This window comes from Pongo abelii, chromosome 10 (genome assembly GCF_028885655.2).
Source record: "Pongo abelii isolate AG06213 chromosome 10, NHGRI_mPonAbe1-v2.0_pri, whole genome shotgun sequence".
NCBI lineage: Eukaryota > Metazoa > Chordata > Mammalia > Primates > Hominidae > Pongo > Pongo abelii.
The window spans coordinates 21,754,714-21,777,130 of record NC_071995.2 but is presented as its reverse complement, the minus strand read 5'-3'; the positions used below and the strand labels follow the sequence as shown (position 1 = coordinate 21,777,130).

Sequence of the window (22,417 nt, the reverse complement as noted above, 5' to 3'; positions counted from 1 at the left end):
GAACCTAGGATGCTTTATTCGTCAAATTTCTCCATGCCTTTCCATAATATATCGGTATGACAATGGGCAAGGGAAAGATGAAAAAGGTTTAAAAATGAAACATAGAAGAGTGTGGTAGAGAGTAGTCATCATAGCTGACTATGTTGCTAATGTTGGTAATAGGAAAATGGCCTGAAAAATGAATACACAACTTTGTGAGATGTTGAGTGAATGGTAGGTATGGGGAATAGCATACCCAATTTCCAACTATTGGGAGTTACCCAGGATATTAGGAAAAACCCATGGCTCACATGGAAAAAAACCCATTTGAGTGAAGAAAAAAATGGAATTTCAAATGGATATGTTGGGAATAAGTGGGCAGGATACTAAATTATCCTGAGTAAGAGAAGTGCCAGTTGTGAGGAAATCAACATAGGAAATCAAGAATCTGGCAGTCAAGTAAGCATGAATCCTTGATTAATTTATTGGAAAGTCAAAAGCCCCAGTGAGCCCCTAGCTAAACTCACCAGGATGTATATATAAAAATGCACATAGATTGTTGTCCTAGTAAAGTAGGTAGTTCTGACAACAGGTTAATCAGGACTTTCCCCTAACTTCTGATGGATAAATTAATTCCAAATTAATTGAAATCATGTGCTTCAGTCAAATCAGATGCTTCTTAGAAATCCTAAGTGGATTAAATTCTAATAGGTCATATTTCTACACTCTCAAGAAAAAAGTGGGGTAATCTCAAAATTCAAATAACAGAAAAACTTGGTTGTGTCCTAAGCAGGACTTTATACGAAGCTTTGTTTATACTTCACAGCCATCACAATGACAGATAATATTGGAATCTTTTATCTTTATACTGGATACTTTAGCTATAGGAAGATGTGATAAGCAATTATTAAAAAATCAAATCTGTGATTTTGATTAAGGAGAGAAGGAAAAACAAAAACAAATACTCACTATGGGCTCTTTATTACCACTTGAAGATTTGCATCCTGCTAGACAAGGTGACAGGTAAGTTATTCCATTGTTTCCACAGACTGGTTCCCATTGACTTTCATCACAATTGCACTCTGAGTTGCAATAAGAAAGTGGTACATCTACATGAGATCTTACTGGACTATTTCTGAAAATATATGATAGACATATATCAAAAAGAGAGAAAGAGAAGAGAGAGGAAGAAAAGAAGGAAGAGGAGGAGAGAGACAAGGGGGAAGTAGAGGGGAAATAAAGGAGGAGGGAAGGTGAGGGAAAGAAAAGAGAAATGAAATAAAGGATTTTCTTCAATTAGATCAAGAAATTTGATCTGATGATGCCAAAATAGGTTTTTAAAAATGCTTTTAATTTTTTTAATGCTTGTAACTCTCTTTCTTTACCAAGACATGATTTGTTACTTAGAAAAAGTAAAACTTAAAAAAGAAATAAGAGATTAGATAAGACTTAGACAAGAGGTTGTTATGATTCCATCAAGAAGGTTCACATTAGAAAAGTAACTTTATTTTTCTAGACTCAGTTTTTTTTTGGTGAGGTAATGGCGTTAGATTGAAGTTCCTCTCAGGTCACTATAAAGTTCTGTGAATCTATGGATGCTAGTTAATGTGGTTGAAGTTTAAAATCTGTATCTTAACTACATAAAATAAGAATTCATTGTGGTTAGAGCCGAACCTCTGAAGAATGAAAAGCAAAAAATAATAGAATCAGTTGAAAAGGGCTAAAAAAGTTCTGTATATTTTTTAAGTGACACTACAATGTTTTTAAACTGATTTACTTTATAATATGGCTATAAATTATTAAATATAATTTTAATCATGGCTAAAATTATAAAGCATATTATTTGTATAAATTTTCTGCTTCAAGATTTTAAAAGCTATTTTGTTTTGCAAAAATTTGTTAATGATTGAGGATTGATGAAGTACCTTTGAATGAGTATGTCACTTAAATTAAGAAAAAAGTAGATCGGTAATTTAGAAAACACATTATTAATAATTTTATTTAAAGTCATCTAATTCTTTATTCTGCTTGAGGACATCCTACTGGGAGTAGTTATGGAGAATGGTTTATGATTACTATGGTCTAAATATTTGTGCACCCCCAAATTCATAGATTGAAATCTAATCTCCTATGTGAAGGTATTAAGAGATAGGGCTGTCAGGATGTGATCCGGTCATGAGGATGAACCCTCCTGAATGGAGTTAATGACCCCTTGCATATTCCACCATGACTAAACACAGCTTGAAGGCACAATCTAAGAACTAGGAAGTGTGCTTTTACCAGATACCAAATCTCCCAGCACCTTGATCTTGTATGTTCCAGCCTCCAGAACTGTGAGAGATATATTTCTGTGTATTTACAAACTACACAATATTTTGTTATAGCAGCTCAAATGGACTAAGATAATGACCCAGTCCAGAAATTGCAATCAGTTCCTCCTGTGTTCAGATTAGTTCTGCCATAGCTTACCAATGTGACTACTCTTTGTAAAAAATGTCAACCTCATAGGGACTTTTGGGGAAAAATAATTTTGGGACAGTTTTCACACATATTTTTTCTTAGGAGTCCTTCAGAGCCTTAAAAAGCATTGAAGGACCCAAAGTTTTTTGTTTTAATTAGTTATATCTATAGACAGTCTATTAGAAATTAATATTAATACATTTTAATACATAAGCACACATATTTTTAACTGTCAGACCGGTGGCATCAACACATATCATATAGTCTTAAAAATATCACTATATCTTCATAAGATAATGTGAATAAAAAAGGTAAAGTCTTTGTATCATTATAAAAATAGGTTAGAATTTGTGGACCCCTTGGTAAAGTCTCAAGGACCCTTAATCAGGGATAATTCGGAGACCTCTGCACTAATTTTACTTACAAAACAAGTCCTAGTGACTAAGATTTCACAAATGTTGAATACATTGATTTTATTATTTGCTATCATTAGATTATGAGTTCCATGAGGGAATTGATGTTTCCCACAAATAATCACCTTTCAGGAAGGACTCAGTAAATTTAATTAAATTGAACAAATCCTGTATAACTCTTGCTTCCATCTTTTCAGTAGATGGCACAGTTACTATACTTGTTTTCAGGAAACTAGCTTTATGCTAAAGCCTGCCCTGAAAAACAGGAAGCCTTTGAAACTAATGGTGTGATATAAGATCAATAGGGAGTCGTTGTGTGACTTTAAGCAAGTCATAATTCTGTAGGTCTCATATAATAAAGGAAGTGATATATGAAAGTTGGGCTGCATGATCTCTAAGGTTCTCTTACCTCTAAAATCCAGTGTTCTAGGTACAATGTGTATTGACTTACCAAAGTAGGTGATAGTTGATAGGAAAGATCAAAAACAATTTAGATTTAGAAGCATGCAGGAAAATAATTCATGATTAGTTTAACAAGCCTCCAAGAACAGGATGTTATTTAGATAAGAAAATGAGAATATTTGACAAATTAAAATCAACACCTCATAGAATCCAGATTTTGAAAGCTCAGAGCCAATAGTAACAGCACTAAAGAACATGGTTATTGAACTGTAATCTGAGTATCTTTGCTTGTTGCTTGACGACGAACCTTCCTAAACTTACATTGTTGGCTATATTTAAGTGATTATTAAAAGTCTGTGTAGGAATCTTGCTCTTGATTTGGGGTAGAGACTGTAGTACTAAAAATATTTGACAAAACATGATAATAATGGAAAAGAAAAGATATCCCAAGGTCTAACATACAATTATAAACAGAATATATCTTAATGCTATTTCCATTGTAGACTACCAGAGGAAAAAAATATTAGTTTGCAAAAAAGGAGAATTAAGTACAATATGAAAAAGTGTTATTTAATAAAGACAGTTGTTAATATCAAAAAGAACTGTAGATTAAGGTTATTCAGTCACTTTTGGAGAAGGTAATTTATATTACTATTATGATCCATCCAAAATGTTAATGGTTAAGACTAAGAGTTTTAGAGTCAAAACCCCCAAATTTGAGTCAGAATCTTAATATTACTAGCCATATAATTTATCTATTTCTCTAAATTTTACTTTCTCATTTATAAAATGCAGGTAAAAGTACCCACCACTCATTATAATTACCCATAAATTGTAGGTATTATTACTTCAACATATGTTGCTTTTCTTTAATGAAGGAACAAAATAACTTTAAGGTCTTAAGGAGTGAACATTTTAAGAATTTCAAAAATGAAATTTCTCTCAATGAAAAGAAAGCTTAATTACAATTGTTTTCTACCCTATTTTCCTTACACATAGTCTTTTAATTGGATAGTTAACATATTATGCAATTATATATACAAACCCATCATAGGTCAAGGTTAGGCCGGCAACTGATTTGCTTTCACAGATTAGAAAGAAATATAAAACTTGAGATAAGAGATGCACTGTTGCAGAACAAAATGCCAATTTGGCAAGTCCAACTAAAGACAATTTGAATTTTTTAATGATATATCCTCCTGAAAACATGCCAATTGCAACAGCAGGTAAGGCGAGGATTCCTAGAAATAAAAGAAGAGAAAAAAGCTGTAAATATATATATACACCCACCCACACACACACACACACACACACACACACACATATTTAAATATATATATTTAAATATATATACACACATATTTAAATATATAGATATATATGCATATTTAAATATATTTAAATAAATGTATATATAAATATATATTTTTTTGGATATGTGTTTTTATATGAAACACAGTATGAGGTTGGGTAAACCAAATTTATCCCATCTTCTCACTTCTTTAAGAGGAGGGTGGCAGACTAAAGTAGAGGTAGGGGACCAGTGTATCATGTAAGAGAGACAAAAATAATTTCTTCCTCCCAGTTATGAGGGTTTGGTTTCTTCAAGAGCAAAAGGCAATGGCTAAGAATATTTGTATGTCTGAACAGATTATTTCTATGAAGCATGTTCTTTTTTTCTGGAAATCAACAACAACAAAACAAAATCTTTTTTCCTATGAGATTTTGAGCCTGCCATCTAAAACCCTTTACATCTCTCACAGTAGAGTTCCAACCCTCAGTAGCTTACTTCAAATTTTCCCAGAAATTTAGAATTGAATTCCTGAAGTAATATCTCATCCTTATTCATCAAAACATATATACCCTGCTATAATAAAAAAAGATCAACATACAGGATTAAAAATGGTTAATTCCTCCTATAATTTTACCATTTCATTGTCCTGTAAGAGTTATTAAAGATGAAGTTTCCTCTAACAAAAAATTCAGATCAAGTTATTGGGAGCCAAAATTTAACTTTTAAGTTTAAACTTTTAGGTTCAACAGGGAGATCATCCAGGTGCCTGGTCTAGTGCTTCTGTACATTCATTTTCTAATTATTATTTTCTCATGTACTCATGACCTAGTCACATACCACTTGATAAATTTTTTAACTCATCACATATTGATCAAATTTCTACAATGTTTCTACAAATTGATAGATAGTTTTGTACAATAGATAGATTTGTAGAATAGTTACTACAAAGTGTTATAACTTCTTCTTAATGGCAGGTCTTAATATGACACTGAAAATAGATACTGTAGCAAAAAAATTGTCTCTAAAGTATGATGTTTTTGAATCATGCATATTTTGTGAGGCATTTAAATGGATTCTTTTTTAAAAAACGTCAATATCCTATGTTTTGTCAGTGGCTGAGGCCTTATTTCAGTCCATGAATTGTAGGTTTATAATGGTTATATTACAAAAGGGTTTGTCTCAGGATCTCAGCACTATAAGATCCAATTATGCAGATACTACCTCTAAATGTTTTATTCAAAAGCAACTTTGGTTTTAGAACTCATCTAACATGAGATGCAACTTCAAATGCAGAACAATGGTTATATCACAATATTGACAAATGTTACGAAGTTAGAGAGATAATAAAAGTATATTTAGTAAAATGTGAAATCACCTTCACAATAAAATATGTCTTTTAACACAAATACCAGTAATGTTGCATTTATCAAGTAAACACGTAAAAAGTATGTCTTACCCAACAAAAAGTTAGTCTTAGATGCAGACCAACCATACTGTTGCTCCACCATTTTAATGATATAAGTAATAGAAGCAATGTAGCTACTCATGTGTAACAATGTAAAAATTACAAATATAACATACAGGGGATTGGTAAGGATGCTTTTCAAAGACTGGAAAAAGCCTGTAGAATTATAAAAGTAAACAAAATATTTCAATGTAATTAAAATACACTAATATCTGAATTTTGAAAATATAAGTTTTATAAGATTAAAAATTACAAAACTACACACAGAAAGAGCACCCTTCAATCCTACTATTAACAGTTTAACTATATTCCTTCAATATTTTTCATATGCATATTATTATTTATTGGTTTAGTTCATTTTACTTCCAAATAGGATCATGCGTAAATGCTGTTTTGTAACTTACTTTGTTCACTTAACATTTTATTATCCTTGGCACTCTACCATACTATTACATATAGATTAATTAACTTATTTATTCATTCCACAAATGTTTGGTTTTCAATTGGGTACTAGGAAATACATTAAGCGTCCCAGAAAAAAAAAAAACTGAATCAGAAATGTGATGTTCACAGGGCGCAGTGGCTAATGTCTGTAATCCCTACACTTTGAGTGGCAGAGGCATGCAGATTGCTTGAGCCCGGGATTTAGACACCAGACTGGGCAACATGGCAAAATCACCCCTCTACAAAATATACAAAAATTAGACTGGCATGGTGGCATGCTCCCATCACTTCAGCTACTTGGAGGGCTGATGAGGGAGAATAACTTGAGCCTGGGAAATTGAGGCTGCAGCAAATCATATACATGCCACTGCATTTTAGCCTAGGGGACAGAGCCAGACCCTGTCACAGTGAAGGAGAAGAAGAGGAAGAGGAAGAGGAAGAAGGAAAAGGAGAAGGAGAAGAAGCAAGAAGGATAAGGAGGAGGAGGGGAAGAAGAAGAAAAGAAAGTGATGTCCCTTGTGTATTAGCACTTAATAATATAATTATTATATTAAAATAAAATTGTTAAATATAAATTTAAATTAAAGACAGCATAATCTGAGATACAGAAATAAAATCTCTGATGTTCAAAAATTTTAAAGACAAAATTAGTATGAGGGCTCAGACTTATTTTTTCCCTGGTATACAGCTTTTGTACCATAAAATACTGCCTCAGTAAATCTGGCAGTATTATAAATCACCTGTGTTAAGATGCAAGAAAGAGAGGCAGGGGATAAAAATGTTGGTCCCACGGGACATTATGACAGTAATAGCACAATAACCTATGCCTACAAATAGGTGTGATAACAAATTTCTAACTTCTGCCCATGGCAGAAATTTTATATTCTGGGTCTGTGATTGCCAGGTCAATCAACTATAATAGAAGTTAAAAGTGGAAGGTACTACTTAGAACAAAAGGAAGTTTTAGAGTACAGCAAGACAGGCCCGGAAATGGTTATTGAGAGATGGATGGTATGGGCTTTGAAAGATCTTGTTCTCTATAGACCTCTAAAGATTTTCATTAGATATGAACAATACTAACAGTAGTTTCTTTAAAAAATAGTTTCCTTTGATTATAATAGTACAAAATACATTTTGGGAAATGGCACAGAACAGTAAAGAGGTAAGAAAATATATAGTAAGAATAAACAATATTTAAAATTGTTAGGCCAAAGTGCTAAACTTCCCTCTATTGGTCTCCCCTGTGAGTAAGAACCACCACTGATTTGTGAGGCATTCTAAGAGAGTCGTGATCTTTGGTCAAAATGAATGAAATGTGTAGATTAACCAAACTGTTACATTTTTGTGGCAGATAGCAATTTGGATGTCATCTGGTCTGAACTTCTACACAATTGTGACTTATTACTTATTTTTAATAAACAGATCAATAAACAACTCAAGTGACATGAAGCTGACTACCTGAGAGCAATTTTCTCAACTTTTGAACAGTTCTCATTGTTTAAAAATTGTCTTTGTAATGAACTGAAATTTTCCTTTCTTTCTAACCAATTAGTCTTAGTTTTCATCAAGAACATAGAGAATAAATCCAATATGTCTTTTCTCCTGACTATAGGTATTTAGGTATGTTATCCATTCCTAACAGGCACTTATTAATAATTAAGATTCTCTTTACTATTCACGTCACTAGCCCCCCACCCCGCCCCGCAGAAAACCAGCTCCTAATATAGACAATGTTACTATTGTACCATTTTTGTATCTTCATTATCCTCTTGATTATTTCTGGATTCACAGTCAACTCTGACTCTTATAGGTTTGAAAATCCATTAATTATTATGGATTTGATTAGATAAAGCAGAAACATGGCATACACAAAATAAAAATTCCTTGATATGCTATTTTTAGTAAGCTTATTAAAAAACTTTTAAAACAGTGGTGTGCTGGTAAATGTTTAAGAACAGATTTGTTGGTTGGGAAACCTGATTTGTAGGATTTCTCAATTTCCATGGTAACGTATGGTGGTAAATTCTCCTACCATGGACAATTTCAAGCTACCAGTGCAGCTGAAATTGAACAATCCACTCTCATGAGTGAATACACAAGGCTCCAGCATCCATCCCATTGCTCTTGGGTTAGTGTGGTGGAGAGGAGAAAATAATAACAACAAATGGGAAGTGAAAGAACTGATGAGAAGGAGAGCGTGGGTTACCTTGGGAAATTTGTAACCTTACTTCAATAAAAACTTGAAACATTTGCCAAGAGTTTAGGTGTTGGTTGCACTACTTCAGGTTTTACAATTTCACCATTTTGTCCCAATCTGAAAACCACTGTCAATGCCTTACCATTTCAAATATTTTGCTCTGACTGCTGTCAGATCATTCTCTCAATTACTGCTTCTCTGTGGTTCTCCATTAGCCCTCCAGGGCTCATATTCAAAAGAGGAGTCACTATCAAGTGGTAAAGGATCCTAATTCACATTACGGACTTCAATTACTTTAATTACAGCTATTGCTTCCACTTCATTTTTGAATACTTAGGTAAGCTATAATTATATATATTAAAATTATATATATAATCTTATTAAAATTATATATAATCTTATTAAAATTATATATAATTTTAATTACCAAGAAAAATAATCTTATTCCAATTACCCACAGAGAAACTTCTCCTGAATTCCTTCTCCTTATTCTATCTCTACACTTGAAAATAGTTAAGTATAACCTTACCACTATTTAAGATACTTTACTACAATGATCTATATACTTCTCAATATTATCCACTAGGTTTTTGGAAAATAAAAGTGATGTTCTGTCACCAGGGCATAGTGTGGTGGCTGGTACCTTTTGTTGAATAAGTGAATAAATGAAATATTATAATCTTTTTAACCTTCACAGTTTACACTATATAATGTTAAAATGAATACATACTCTTTGGCTTATGAGGAACAAATGTTTTATTTGTAGCCTTTGATTGGTTTCTGCCTGCTAAAGAGCAAAATCCTAATCCACTTCTGCTTGTTATGTGCTCAAGAAATATTTGTTAACTTTAGTATGACTTTTAGAAAAATAATTCAGCTACATTTAGTGCAGAAGAAAGCTAACTCTTGATGATTTGAGTATGCTTTATTATTTCAGAATACTCATCACTCCCTTTCATTGAAATTAACAACTCCAAGTTGACAATGAATGTAAAATACTTACCAGTCACATTTTTGGTAATATATTTTCTTTGGTTGGTCAAATTAACTATTTGATTCCTTTTATCATTTGTTTTTAGCACGTGCAAAAATAGTGAAACTTTCCTTTCTTTCTGTGGTTTGTTTGGATTTAGAGGCAAGAAAAAGAATGGTATAGAAGAAATAATGGATACTATTCCAGACACAAGGAAACCAAGCCACCAAGCTCCAACCCAACGAGAGTCCTTAGGAGTTATCCTGATAGTGCCTAGAATAAAAGAAGCCAGTCAAAAGTCATTTTGAAATACAGTAGGTTCTGGGAAATAATGATTGCAGTCCTCCACAGACGAATAAAGTAAAGTATATGTCATAAATTCTAAGACACTATTTTCTTCTTTTCATATTTTGTTATCTCTGAAACTAGAATCAGTCTAACATTTGATGACATCTTGCAGTTGCTGTAGGCCAGAAATCAGTCATGATGTTGTTCTCATTTCTGGAGCTTGTGTGCACTTGGTGGCTTTTCAGATTTCATGACTGGACAGCTGTCATCATTGGAGTCTTAACCCCATGGACCATTTAGTAACTATTCATGGAAAAAATATGAATCCTCATTGTTGTCTGAAAATGTGGTGGGCACAAGGGTGCTTGCATCATTGAACTTCAAGTTCTAGGTAGCTCAGTACAGAAAGAGAGAGATTCCATTGTTTTGGAGAATGTAGGGCAAAAGAACAAGAGTCTTTGTCTAGTAATCGAGAAAATTCTTCTGGATCTTATCTGAGGCCACCAAGGCAGTACCTCTATAACACTGCACAAACCACAGTATTAATCATCATGGGGCCTAAGTCACTTCAAACAACTAGGAAGCATATTCAAGATTGATGGGTAGAAGCAAACCCAGACTGCAAAAACTACAATAAATATCTAGCTCATCAAGGCCCAGACAGCAATGAACATTTATTAGTGCCAAGGTCAGCCAGGAAAACATGACCTCACCAAATAAATTAAATAAGGCACTAGGAACCAATCCTGGTGAAACAGACATCTGTGTTCTTTCAGACAGATTTCAACATAGCTGTTCTGAGGAAACTGAAAGAAATTCAAGATGACACAGAGAATGAATTCAGAATTCTATCAGATGAATTTAACAAAGAGAATAAAATAATGAATACCAACACTACTCAAACTATTCCAAAAAATAGAGGAAGAGGGAATACTTCGAAATTCATTCTATGAGGCCAGTATCACCCTCATACCATGACCAGACAGACACACATCAAGAAAGGAAAACTACAGGCCAATATCTCTGATGAGTAATTATGCAAAAATCCTCAACAAAATCCTAACAAACCAAATTCAACAATATATTAGAATGATCATTCACCATGATCAAGTGGGATTTATCCCAGGAAGGCAAGGATGTTTCAATATATGGAAATAAATAAACTGAACACATTGTATCAATGGAATAAAATATAAAAATCATGTGGTCATTTCAATTGATGATGAAAAAACATTTGATAAAATTTAACATTCCTCCATAATAAAAAAAACTTTAAAAAACTGGGGATAGAAGAAACATAGCTCAACATAATAAAAGCCATATATGACAGACCTACAGCTAGTATCATACTGAAAGGCAAAAACTGAAAGCCTTTTCTCTATAATCTGTAACACTACCAGGATGTCCATTGTCACCATTTTTATTCAACATAGTACTGGAAGTCCTAGCTAGAGCAATCAGACAATGAAGATATAAAAGGCATCCAAATTGGAAAGGAAGAAGTCAAATTATAGTTGTTTGTATATGATATGATCTAATATGTAGAAAAACCTAAAGATGCTACAAGGAACCTACTCAACCTGATAAACAAATTTAGTTAAGTTGCACAGTGCAAAAACAACATAGAAACCAGTACCATTTCTATATGCTAACAGTGAACAATTTGAAAAAGAAATAAAAAAGTAATCCCATTTACAATAGCTGCAAATACCTTGGAATTAACTTAACAAAAGAAGTGAAAGATCTCTATAATGAAAATTTTAAAACATTGATGAAAGAAATTGAGGAGGGCAACAAAAATTGAAAAAATATTCTATGTCCATGGATTGGAAGATTAATGTTGTTTCAATGTCCATACTACCCAAAGCAATCTACTGATTCAATGCAATCTCTATCAAAATAACAATAATATTCTTCATAGAAATAGAAAAATCAAACCAGAAGTTCATATGCAACACAATGACACAGAATAGCCAAAGCTATCCTAAGAAAAAAAAAAAAAAAAGCTGGAGGAATCCTATTACCTGACTTCAAATTTTACTACAGAGCTATAGAGACCAAAACAACATGCAGTATGCTATGGGCATAAAAACAGACACATAGACCAATGGAACAAAATAGAGAACCCAGAATCCATACAACTACAGTGAACTCATTTTAGACAAAGGTGCCAAAAGCATGCACTGAGGAAAAGACAGTGTGTTTAATAAATGGTGCTGAGAAAACGGGATATCCATATGCAGAAGAATAAAACCAGGCCCCTGTCTCTCACTGTATGCAAAAATCAAATCAAAAGTGATTAAAGACATACATCTAAGACTTCAAACTATGAAACTACTACAAGAAAATATTGGTGAAAATCATCAGGACATTAGTCTGCGTGGAAAAAAAATATTGAGCAATACCTGACAAACACAAGCAACCAAAGTAAAAATACACAAATGGGATCACATCAAGTTAAAAAGCTTCACACAGCAAAAGATACAATCAGCAAAGTGAGGAGACAACTTATGCAATGGGAGAAAGTATTTCCAAACTCCCCCTCTGACAACAGATTAATAACCTGAATATATAAAGAGCTCAAACAACTCTATAGAAAAAAATCTAATAATCTGATCAAAACAAGGGCAAAGCACTTGAATAGACATTTCCCAAAAGGAGACAAACAAATGACAAACATGCAAATGAAAAGGTGCTCAACATCGTTAATCATTAGAGAAATGCAATTCAAAACTACAATGAGATATCTGATGAATGATATATCTCACCCCTGTTAAAATGGCTTTTATCCCAAAGGTAAGCAATAACAAACGCTGGTGAGAACACAGAGAAAAGGAAATGAACTTTCATACACTGTTGGTGTGAATGTAAACTAGTGCAACCACTATGGATAACAGTTTGGAGTTTCCTCAAAATACCCAAAATTGAGTTACCATATGATTTAACAATCCCACTGCTGGGCATATACCCAAAAGAAAGGGAATCAGTATACTTAAGACATATCTGCACTCCTATGTTTGTTGTAGCACTGTTTACAATAGCTGTGATTGGGAAGGAACCTAAGTGTCCATCAATAGATGAATTCATAAAAAAGATTTGGTATATATGAAATACTATACAGCCATAAAAAGAATGAGATCCAGTCATTTGCATCAACATGGAGAGAACTGGAGATTATCATGTTAAGTGAAGTAAGCCAGGTACAGAAAGACAAACATCACATGTTCTCACTTATTTGGGGGATCTAAAAATCAAATCAATTGAACTTGTAGGCGTAATGAGAAGAAGGATGTTGCCAGAGGCTGGGAAGGGTAGCAGAGGATTGGAGGTGGGAGGTGGGGACAGTTAATGGGTACAAAAAAAAAATAGAAAGAATAAGACCTACTATTTGATAGTACAATAGGATGACTATAGTAAATAATAAATTAATCGTATATTTTAAAATACCTTAAAGAATGTAATTAGATTATTTGTATCTCAAAGAATAAATGCTTGAGGGGTTAATACCCCATTATCCATGATGTGTTTATTTCATATTGCATGCCTGTATCAAAACATCTTATGTACCCCATAAATACATACACCTATTATATACTCATAAAAATTAAAAATAAAAAAACTTAAAAACAAAGCAAAGAGACTAAAACTATTAAAATCCATCAAGCAGAAATTTAAGAGTTGAAAAATTCAGCTGACATACTAAAGAATGCTTCAGAGTCTCTTACGAGCAGAACTGATCAAGCAAAAGAAAGAATAATGTGCTTGAAGATAGGCTGTTTGAAATTGCACAGTCACAAGAGACAAAAGAACAAAGAATGATGCACACCTAAAAGATACAGAAAATAACCTCAAAAGGGCAAAACTAAGAGTTATTTGCCTTAAAAGGGAGATAGAGAAAGGTAGAAAGTTTATTCAAAGGGATAATATTACAGAACTTTTCAAACCTAGAGAAAATATCAACATTCAAGTACAAGAATGTTAATGAAAACCAAGCAAATATAACCCAAAGAAGAGTACCTCAAGGCACTTAATAACCCAACTCTCAAAGGTGAAGGATAAAGAAAGAAAAAAACTTTTACCCTAGAATATTATGTCCAGTAAAAATATAATTCAAAGATAAATAAGAAATAAAGACCTTCCCAGATTAAAAAAAAAAAAAAACTGGGGGATTTTATTTACACCAGGACAGTCCTATAAGAAATGCTAAGGGGAGTTCTAAAATCTGAAAGAAAATAACGTTACTGAGCAAGAAGAAATCATCCAAAGTTAAAAAAACTCAGTGTCAATAGTAGGCACACAGAAAAATACCGAATATTATAATGCTGTAATTATGGTGTGCAAACTACTCTTAAGTAGAAAGACTAAATGATGAAACAATAAAAAATAATAACTGCAATAACTTTTTGAGACATACTCAGTAAATAAGATATAAAGGGAAAAAATATTTAAACATAAGAGGATGATGTTGCAGTATAGAGGTTTTATCAGTTTTCTTTTCTTTTCTTTCTTCTTCTTTTTTTTTTTTTTTTTTGAGACATAGTCTTGCTCTTATCACCCAGGATAGAGTACAGTGGCACGATCTCAGCTCACTGCAACCTCCACCTTCACAAGATTCTCCTGACTCAGCCTCCTGAGTAGCTGGGACTACAGGTGCCTGCCACCACACTTGGCTAATTTTGGTATTTTTAGTAGAGATGAGATTTCACCATGTTGGCAAGGCTGGTCTTGAACTTTTGACCTCTGGTCACCCGCCTGCCTCTGCCTCCCAAAGTGCTGGGATTACAGGCATGAGCCACTGTGCCCAGCCTGTTAGTTTTCTTTTTGCATATTTATTTTTTATGCAATCATTTTAAGCTGTTACCAGTTTAAAATAGTGGGTTATAAGTAAGTGTGTGCAAGCCTCATGGCAATCTCAAATCAAAATACATATGACAGACCAAAAACTAAAAAATAAAAGGAAGAAATTAAATTATTCCATTAGAGAAAATGACCTTCACTAAAAGACAGACAAGAAGGGAGAAGAGAAGACCCCAAAATCACAAGAAAACAAATAACAACATGGCAGGAGTAAGTCACTACCTGTTAATAACATTGAATGTAAATCAACTACAGTCTCCAATCAAAAGAAATAGAGTGTCTGAATGGGTGATCAAACAAGACCTAATGATCTGTTGCCTACAAGAAATGCAATTCACCATAAAAATAAACACAGGCTGAAAATGAAGGGATGGCAAAAGATATTATTACATGCCAATGAAACCAAAAGGAGTTACTATACTTACAACAGACAAAATAGATTTCAAGACAAAAACTGAAAGAAGAGACAAATAATGTCATTATGTAATAACAAATGGTTCAATTCGGCAAGGGAATAAAAGGATTGTGAATATATTTGCACCAACACTGAAGCACCAAGAAATATAAAGCAAATATTATTAGAGTGAAAAAGAGAGACAGACTTCAATACAATAATAGCTGGAAATATCAACAACTCACTTTCAGCATTGAAAAAACCTATTAGACAGAAAATCAAGAAAGAGACAGACTTAACCTGAGCTATGGAACAAGTGGACCTAATATATATTTACAGAATATTTTATTCAAGGGCTCCAGAATAAACATTTTCTCTCATCAGCATATGAATCATTCTTAAAGACAGATTATATATTAGGTCACAAAAGAACTCTTAAAACATTAAGAAAAAAAAGAAATCACATCAAGCATCTTCTCTGGCCACAATGGAATAAAACTAGAAATCAATAACAAGAGGAATTTTGGAAACTATCCAAACACATGGAAATTAAACAATATGCCCCTGAATGACCAGTGGGTCAATGAACAAATTAGAAAGCAAATTGAAAATTTTCCTGAAAAGAATGAAAATAGAAGCACATACCAAAACCTATGAGATAAGATACGGTAAAAGTAGTACCAAGAGGGAAATTCATAGCTTTAAGTGCTCACATCGAAAAGAAGAAAAACTTCAAGTAAGTAATCTAATGATACATTTTAAAGAACTAGACAAACAAGAGCAAACTAAACCCAAAATTAGTAGAAGAAAATAAATAATAAAGATGAAAGAATAAATAAATAAATCTGAGATAAAACAGTGCAAAAGATGAATAATACAAACAATCTGTTTTTTGAAAACATAAATACAATGGACAGAAATTTATCCAAACTAATGTGAAGAGGAAAGACCCAGATATGTAAAATCAGAGATGAAAAAGAATACATTACAAATGATATTGCTGAAATTTAAAGGTCCACTAGAGGCTACTATGAGCAAACATATGTCAATAAATTGGAAAATCAAGAGGAAATGAATAAATTCCTAAATATATAAAACCTATTAAGATTGAACTGAGATCCAAGACCTGAACAGACCAATAACAAGTAATGAAATTGAAGCTGTAATTAAAAGTCTCCCAGGAAAGAAAAGCCAAGGACCTGCTGGGTTCACTGCTGAATTCTACCAAACATTTAAAGAAGAATTAATATCAATCTTGCTCAAACTATTCTAAAATATAGATAAGGAGAAAATATTTCTAAACTCATTCTATTAGGTTGGTGCAAAAGTAATTGCAGTATTTGCCATTGGTTTTAATGGCAAAACCAACCTAAGACAAGGTCGGAATTACCCTGCTATGAAAACCAGACAAACATACATCAAAAGAAGAAAACTACAAGCCAGTATCTCTGATGAATATTGATTCAGAAGTCTTCAACGTAGTACTAGCAAACCAAATTAAATAAAACATTAAAAAGATCACTCATCATAACCAAGTTGGATTTATCCCAGGGACATAAGAATGGTTTAACACGTGCAAATCAATCATGACACAGATATCAACAGAATGAAGGATAAAATCCATATAATCATTTCAATTACAGCTAAAAAAATCATTTGATAAAATTCAACAATGCTTCATGGTAAAAACCATCAAAAAGCTGGGTATACAAGGAATACACCCAAATGTAATAAAAGTCACATATAACAGGCCCACAGAGCTAGTAGCATACTGAGTGGGCAAAAACTGAAATCTTTTTTCTAATATCTGGAATATGACCAGGACACCCAGTTTCACCACTGTTATTCAACATAGTAGTGGAAGACCTAGCTAGAGCAATTAGACAAGTGAAAGATATAAAGGGCATCCAAAAGGAAAGAAAGTCAAATTGTCCTTGTTTACAGGTGATATAATCATATATTCAGAAAAACCTAAGACCCCACCAAACAGAAGAAAACTATTAGAACTGTTAAACAAATTTAGTCAAATTGCAGGATACAAAATCAACATATAAAAACTAGTACCATTTCTATATGTCAATTGTGAACAATCTGAATAAAACAATTAAATCTCATTTACAATGACCACAAAAAAATTAAATGTGTGGAGGTCAACTTAACTAAAGAAGGGAAAGATCTCAATAATGAAAGCTTTAAAACACTGAGGATAGAAATTGAAATCAAGACACAAAAATGGAATTATATTCCATGTTCATGGATTGGAAGATTCAATGTGGTTAAAATGTCCATACTACCCAAAACAATCTACAAACTCAATGCAATCTCTATTATAATGTTGATGACATTCTTCACAGAAACAGAAAAAAAAAATCTTAAAATTTGCATGGAATCACAAAAGACACAGAATAGGCAAAGCTATCTTGAGCAGAAAAGAACAAAACTGAAGGAATCATATTATCTCACTTCAAATTATTCTACAGAGCTACACTAACCAAAACAGCATGGTACTGGCCATAAAAACAGATACATAGACCAATGGAAAAGAATAGATAACCCGGAAACAAATCCAGACACGTAGAGCAAACTCATTTTTGACAAAGGTGCCAAAGAACATACACTGGGGAAAAGATAGGCTCTTCAATAATGGTGCTAGGAAAACTGCATATCTATATGCAGAAGAATGAAACTAAACCCCTATTTCTTGCCATATAAAAAAATCAAATCAAAATGCGTTAAAGATGTAAATCTAAGACCTCAAACTGTGAAACTATTATAAGAAAATCTTAAGGACAATCTTCAGAACATTAGGCTGGGCAAAACATTTTTGAGTAATACTTCACAAGCACAGGAAATACAAGCAAAAATGGCCAAATGGGATTCTATCTAGTTAAAAGCATCTGTAAAGCAAAGAAAACTATCAATAAAGTAAAGAGACAACCCACAGAATAAGAAAAAATATTTGTACACTACCCATTTGGCAAGAGATTAATCACCAGAATATATAAGAAGTTCAAACAACGCTATAGGAAAAAATCTAATAATCCATTTAAAAAATGGGCCAATGGTTTGAATGGACATTTCTCAAAAGAAGGCATACAAATGATAAACAAACATACGAAAAGGTACTAAACATCATTATCATCAGATAAATGAAAATTAAAACTGCAATAAGATATCTCACAGAAGTTAAAATGGCTTATATCCAAAAGAAAGGCAATAATAACTGCTGATGAGCATGTGGAAAAAAGGCACACTGTTGGTGGGAATGTAAATTAGTACAACCATGCTGGAGAAGTGTTTGGAGGTTCCTCAAAAAACTAAAAATAAAGCTACCATACAATCCAGCAACTCCGTTGCTTAGAATATACCCCAAAGAAAATAAATTAATATATTGGAGAGATATCTGCACTCCTACATTTGGTTTAGCACTATTTACAATAGCCAAGATTTGGAAGCAACCTGCATCTAACACCAGATAAAGTGAAAATATTATACATACACACAATGGAGTGCTATTCAGCCATAAATATGAATGAGATCCAGTCATTTGCAACACAATGGATGGAACTAGAGGTCATTACATTAAGTAAAATATGCCAGGGACAGAAAAATCAAATATCACACTTTCTCACTTATTTGTGGGATCTAAACATCAAAACAATTCAACTCATGGAGATAGAAAGTAGAAGAATGGTTACCAGAGGGTGGTAAGTGCAGTAGGGGTTTGGGGGGAAAGTGGGGATGGTTAATGGGTACAAAAATAGTATTTAGAATGAATGAATAAGATTTATTGATGGCACAGCTGGGTGACTATAGTTAACAATAATTTAATTGTACATATTAAAATAACCAAAAGAATATAACTGAATTGTTTATAACACAAAGATAAAATGCTTGAGGGGATGGATATCCCATTTTATGTGATGTGATTATTACACATTACATGTCTTAATCAAAATATCTCATGTGCCCATAAATATGTACACCTACTATGTACCCACGAAAATTAAGAATTTAAAATTTAAAAAGTAAACAAAAACAATATGTACCTGTGCAATAAAAAAGAAAGAGACATAAAAGCCCCAGACAAACAAAAGTTGACGGAATACTAAACCCATAAACCTGTGTAAAAAATAATAAATAAAATAAAGGAAAATTTTCTACTTAATACAAAATGATGGCAAATAGCAATATAATAGCATTAAAAGGACAAAAGTCATTGGTAAATGCAAATACATAGACAACTACAGATTAATATATATCAATTGTGGGTAAGTTATTTTAATTAAATTATAAAAATTTAAGTGACAAAAGCATTAAAATAAGTATATCTAAAATATATTTATGGATACACAATATAAACAGATGTAAACTGTGACTTCATTAAGATAAAGTGAGAGCAGGCTAATCAGTGTAGAATTTTTCTATGTAATGGAAGTTAATTTATTATCAGCTTAAAAGAGACATTTATATTTTATGTAAGTCCCATGATACCCAGAAAACGTTTATAGAAGTAGCAAAAAAGGAAAAATAAATAAACATATGATTACAAAAATCAACAAACCATAAAGAAAAACAGCACCACAGGAAAAGAGGGGAAAATCACTGCAAGACACAGGAAAACAGCTTAAAAATAGCAAAGTTAATCCTTATCAATAATGACCCTAAATATAAATGGATTAAATTCTCCAAACAAAAGATACAGAGTTGCTAATTGGATAAAACTACCTGCTGTCTATAAGAGACTCACTTTAGATCTAATAACACACATAGGCTGAAAATGAAGAGTTGGAAACAGGTATTCAATACAAATGGTAACCAAAATAAAACAAGGGTAGGTATACATATATTAGACAAAATAAACTTTACATCAAAACTGTCTCAAGAGACAAAAAATGACATTATAAAATGATTTTTAAAAGTTCATTCACCAAGAAGATACAATTATGGATATATTATAGACTCAACCTCAGAGAATATAAATATATGAAGCAAACATAGACAGAATTGAAGGAAAAAATATAGAGGAATAAAATACAGTCATCTCTTGGTACCTGCGGGGGATTGGTTCCAGTACTCTCCATGGATACCAAAACACAAAGACGCTCACATCCCTTATAAAAAATGGTGACATGCAGTGGCCTTCCATAATAGGCTGACTGTAATAGTAGGGGACCTTAATATCTGCACTTTTAGTTATAATAGAACAACCAGAGAGAATATCAATGAGGAAACGGAGAATATTACAGATCAACTGGACCCAATTGTCAGTGAGCACTTTATTCGTTAACAGTAGAATACATATTCTTCTCAAACAGAAATGGAACAATTTTTAAGATAGATCACATGTTACAACACACAACAAGTATTAACAAATTTCAGATTAAAATCATACTAATTATCTTTTGCAACCACAATGGAATAAAACTAGAAATCAATAGAAGAAGCAAAACTGGAAAGTTCACATGAATGTGCATATTAAACACAAATCTTTGAAAAATTGATTGTTCAAATCAACCAAAAGTGTATTTAGAAAATATTTTGAGACAAACGAGACTGAAAACAGAGTATTAGAAAACATGAGATGCAACAAGAGCAGCAGTAAGAGGGAAGTTTATAATGATAAATCCTACGTTAATAGGCTGAGTTTTATTCCTGTAGACTATAATCAGAGGTTAACTTCTCAAATTTCTGGTCACTAGAAGCATCTGGGAAATTGTTTATTGTCAATAAACACCAATAAATTTTACATAATTATAGCAGTAAGAAAAGAATGATGTCAAATAAACATAACTTTACACTTCAAGAAAATATAAAAAGCAAACCAAATTTAGCCCAAAGTTAGCAGAAAGAAAAGGTTAGAAAACAAACAAATAAAATGAAGAATAGAAAAAAATCAACACAACTAAGAGTTGAGATGTTTTTCGAAAAGTGAACAAAATTGATGAACTTTAATCTAGACTAAGAAAAAGAGAGAAGTTTCAACTAAAGTAAGAAAAGAAAGTAGAGAAATTATAACTAATACCACAGAAATAAAATAATCATAAGAGATTACTATGCACAATTATACATAAAAAGTTAAATAACTGGGAAGGAATGAATAAATTCCTAGATACAAAAAAAAAAACGCACCATGACTAACCCATGAAGAAAGTCTGAATAGACCCACAAACAGTAAAAAGATGAAATCACTAATCAACAACCTCTAAACAACAAAGAGCTGAGGACCAGATGGCTTTACTGGTGTTAGAAAACTTTTAAAGAAAAAATTAATGACAATCCTTCTCAACCTCTTGCCAAAAATTGAAGAGGAAGGAACAGCTTCAAACTCATTTTATGAGACCAGCATTACACTGATATCAAAACCAGACAAAATCATCAAAAGAAAACTACAAGCCAATATCCCTGATGAATACAGATGCAAAGAATCCTCAACAAAATACTACCAAACATAATTTAAGAGCACATTAAAAAGATATTATGCCATAACCAAGTGGGATTTATACCTGAAATGCAAAGTTCAACATACAAAAATCAATCAGTGTAATAAACCACATTAACAAAAGACAAAATTACACAATCATATCAGTAAATTTCAAAAAAGCACTTGATAAAATTCAACACTCTCATGATAAAAACTTCCAACAAGCTACAAATAGAGGGAAATTTGCTCAACATAATCATGGCCACACATGAGAAACCCACAGCGAACATCAAATTCAAGAGTGAAAAAAGGAAAGCTTTTAGGAAAAAGGAAAGGATGACTATTCTCACCAATTACATTCAACATAGCCCTGGAATTGTATGCCAGAGCTATTAGTCAAGAAAAAATAATAATAAAGTGCATCAAACTAGAAAGGAAGAAGTAAAATTATCTCCATTTGCAGATGACATGACTTTATACATAGAAAACCCTAGACTTCACACACACACACACACACACACACACACACACACACACGCACACACACACACATCTGTTAAAATTAAATAAACAAGTTCTGGAAAGTTGCAGGATAAAAAATTCATAAGAAATGTTCGCCTTTCTATTCACTAACAAATAACTATCTGAAAAGGCAATTGGGAAAACAATCCCATTCACAATTAAATAAGAAGAAATAAAACACGATAAATTTAACTAAGCAGGTGAAGACTTGTACACTGAATACTTCAAAACATTGATGAAACAAATCAAAGAAGCCACAAACAGTTAGATATATCCTGTGTCCATGGATTAATGAATCAAATAAT

General features: G+C 32.4%; 1 protein-coding gene across 1 annotated transcript in view; it reads right to left on the bottom strand.

Moving 5' to 3' along the window:
- The window catches only part of LOC134759462 (putative solute carrier organic anion transporter family member 1B7), an 81,146-nt gene that overhangs the window by 43,606 nt on the left and 15,123 nt on the right, over positions 1 to 22,417 (bottom strand). The window contains exons 6-9 of the mRNA XM_063711967.1: positions 9,658 to 9,900; positions 6,005 to 6,169; positions 4,300 to 4,495; positions 949 to 1,114 (exon numbers count right to left, since the gene is read on the bottom strand). Coding sequence (XP_063568037.1) covers positions 949 to 1,114; positions 4,300 to 4,495; positions 6,005 to 6,169; positions 9,658 to 9,900 — 770 coding nt within the window. The remainder of the gene's footprint in view (positions 1 to 948; positions 1,115 to 4,299; positions 4,496 to 6,004; positions 6,170 to 9,657; positions 9,901 to 22,417) is intronic.